This window comes from Orycteropus afer, unplaced genomic scaffold (genome assembly GCF_000298275.1).
Source record: "Orycteropus afer afer isolate SDZICR_OR568_19922 unplaced genomic scaffold, OryAfe1.0 scaffold00002, whole genome shotgun sequence".
Lineage (NCBI taxonomy): Eukaryota > Metazoa > Chordata > Mammalia > Tubulidentata > Orycteropodidae > Orycteropus > Orycteropus afer.
The window spans coordinates 13,342,591-13,344,654 of NW_006921589.1; the positions used below are offsets into that span (position 1 = coordinate 13,342,591).

The 2,064-nt window shown below is 44.5% G+C and overlaps 1 protein-coding gene across 1 annotated transcript; it reads left to right on the forward strand.

Moving 5' to 3' along the window:
* Positions 1 to 877: 877 nt before the first annotated feature.
* On the forward strand, positions 878 to 1,327 carry LOC103192754 (60S acidic ribosomal protein P0-like). The gene has a single exon (XM_007935808.1). The coding sequence runs from the start codon at positions 878 to 880 to the stop codon at positions 1,325 to 1,327; it is 450 nt and encodes a 149-aa protein (XP_007933999.1).
* Positions 1,328 to 2,064: the final 737 nt, after the last annotated feature.

Sequence of the window (2,064 nt, forward strand, 5' to 3'; positions counted from 1 at the left end):
GCCTCAGCAAGAAATAACTAATAAGAAATCTTATTTGATCTTATTGAAAGATTTACCATGGGGGCAGGATGCAACATACAAAAATCAGTTGGATTCCTCTGCACCAGCAATGAGGTCTCTGAAAAGGAAATAAGGAAATCAATACCATTTACAATAGCTACCAAAAAGATTAAATACTTGGAAATAAATCTTATCACAGAAGACCTATAGAAAGAAAACTACAAAACACTACTACAAGAAACTAAAAGAGATCAACATAAATGGAAGAATGTGCTGTGTTCATAGATAGGAAGATCAAATATTGTGAAGATGTCAATACTACCCAAAGCAAGCTATACATTCGATGCAATCCCAATCCAGATTCCATTAACATTCTTTAAGAACATGGAAAACCCAATCACTAAATTCATATGGAAAGGAAAGAGACCTCAGATAAACAAAACACTGCTGAAGAAGAAAAACAGAGTAGGTGGTCTCACACTCCTGGATCTCAAAAGCCACAGTAGTCAAAATAGCATGGCATTTATTGGTACAATGATAGACAAAATAGACCAATGGAACAGAATCAAAAACCCTACAATAGACCTATCCATCTATGGACAGCTGCTCTTTGATAAAGGGCCAAAAGCCTTTAAATGGGGGAGAAATAGACTCTTTAGCAAGTGGTGCTGGCCAAACTGGATATCCACTTGCAGAAAAATGAAACATACATCACCCCATACACAAAAATGAACTCAAGTTGGATCAAAGACTAAACGTAAAACCCAAAACTATGAAGTTCATCAAAGATAAAATAGAGACTATTTTTCTCCAGGCATCCTTGTGTGAGTGGTATCGTCTTTAAACCCTGAGTGGCAATCCCTGATACACTGCTGTGATGCCCAGGGAAGACAGGGCGACCTGGAAGTCCAACTACTTCCTTAAGATCATCCAACTTTTGGATGACTATCCAAAATGCTTCATCGTGGGAGCAGACAATGTGGGCTCCAAGCAGATGCAGCAGATCCACATGTACCTCCGTGGGAAGGCCATGGTGCTGGTGGGCAAGAACACCATGATCCGCAAGACCATCCGAGGGCACCTGGAAAACAACCCAGCTCTGGAGAAGCTGTTGCCTCATATCTGGGGGAATGTGGGGTTTGTATTCACCAAGGAGGACCTTACTGAGATCAGGGACATGCTGCTGGCCAACAAGGTGTCAGCTGCTGCCCATGCTGGTGCCATTGTCCCATGTGAGGTGACTGTGCCAGCAGCAACATTGCAGACACCCTCCGGGAAGCGAGAGTGCAAAGTGTCCTCTGTGATGTCCAGCACTTCAGGGTTGTAGATGCTGTCATTGTCAAACACCTGCTGGATGATCAGCCCAAAGGAGAAGCAGGAGATGTTTAGCATGTTCAGCAGGGTAGCTTTGCTGACACCCACTTTGTCTCCAGTCTTAATTAGCTGCACGTCACTCAGGATTTCAATGGTGCCTCTGGAGATCTTAGTGGTGATACCAAGAGCCTGGAGGAAGGAGGTCTTCTCTGGATCCAGACCAGTGTTCTGGGCTGGCACAGTCACCTCACATGGGACAATGGCACCAGCACGGGCAGCAGCTGACACCTTGTTGGCCAGCAGCATGTCCCTGATCTCAGTAAGGAGGGTCGACAAAAGAGGGGGAGGACTTCAACGAGATGGATTGATACGGTGGCTGCGATTGATGGGCTCAAGTATAGCAGGGATTGTGGGGCTGGTGCAGGATCGGGCAGTGTTTCGTTCTGCTGGTGCATGGGGTCGCTATGAGTCGGAAATGACTCGATGGCACTTAACAACAACAACAACAACAACAATGAGGTTCCGGAGAGATTGGAACTCTCATACATTGTTGGGGGCTCTGTAAAATGGTACAGCCACTGTGGAAAATGATATGGTGCTTCCTTGAAAATAGAAATACCATATAATCCTGCAATTCCATTACTAGGAATATACCCTAAAGAGGTAAGAGACAGAACAGGATAGACTTATGCACACCCATGTTTATCGCAACACAATTCACTGTAGCAAAGAGAGGGAAATAACCAAAAT

Bases quoted from the DNA above. Each gene is read 5' to 3' on its own strand.
- LOC103192754 (XM_007935808.1), top strand. From the start codon at position 878: ATGCCCAGGGAAGACAGGGCGACCTGGAAGTCCAACTACTTCCTTAAG.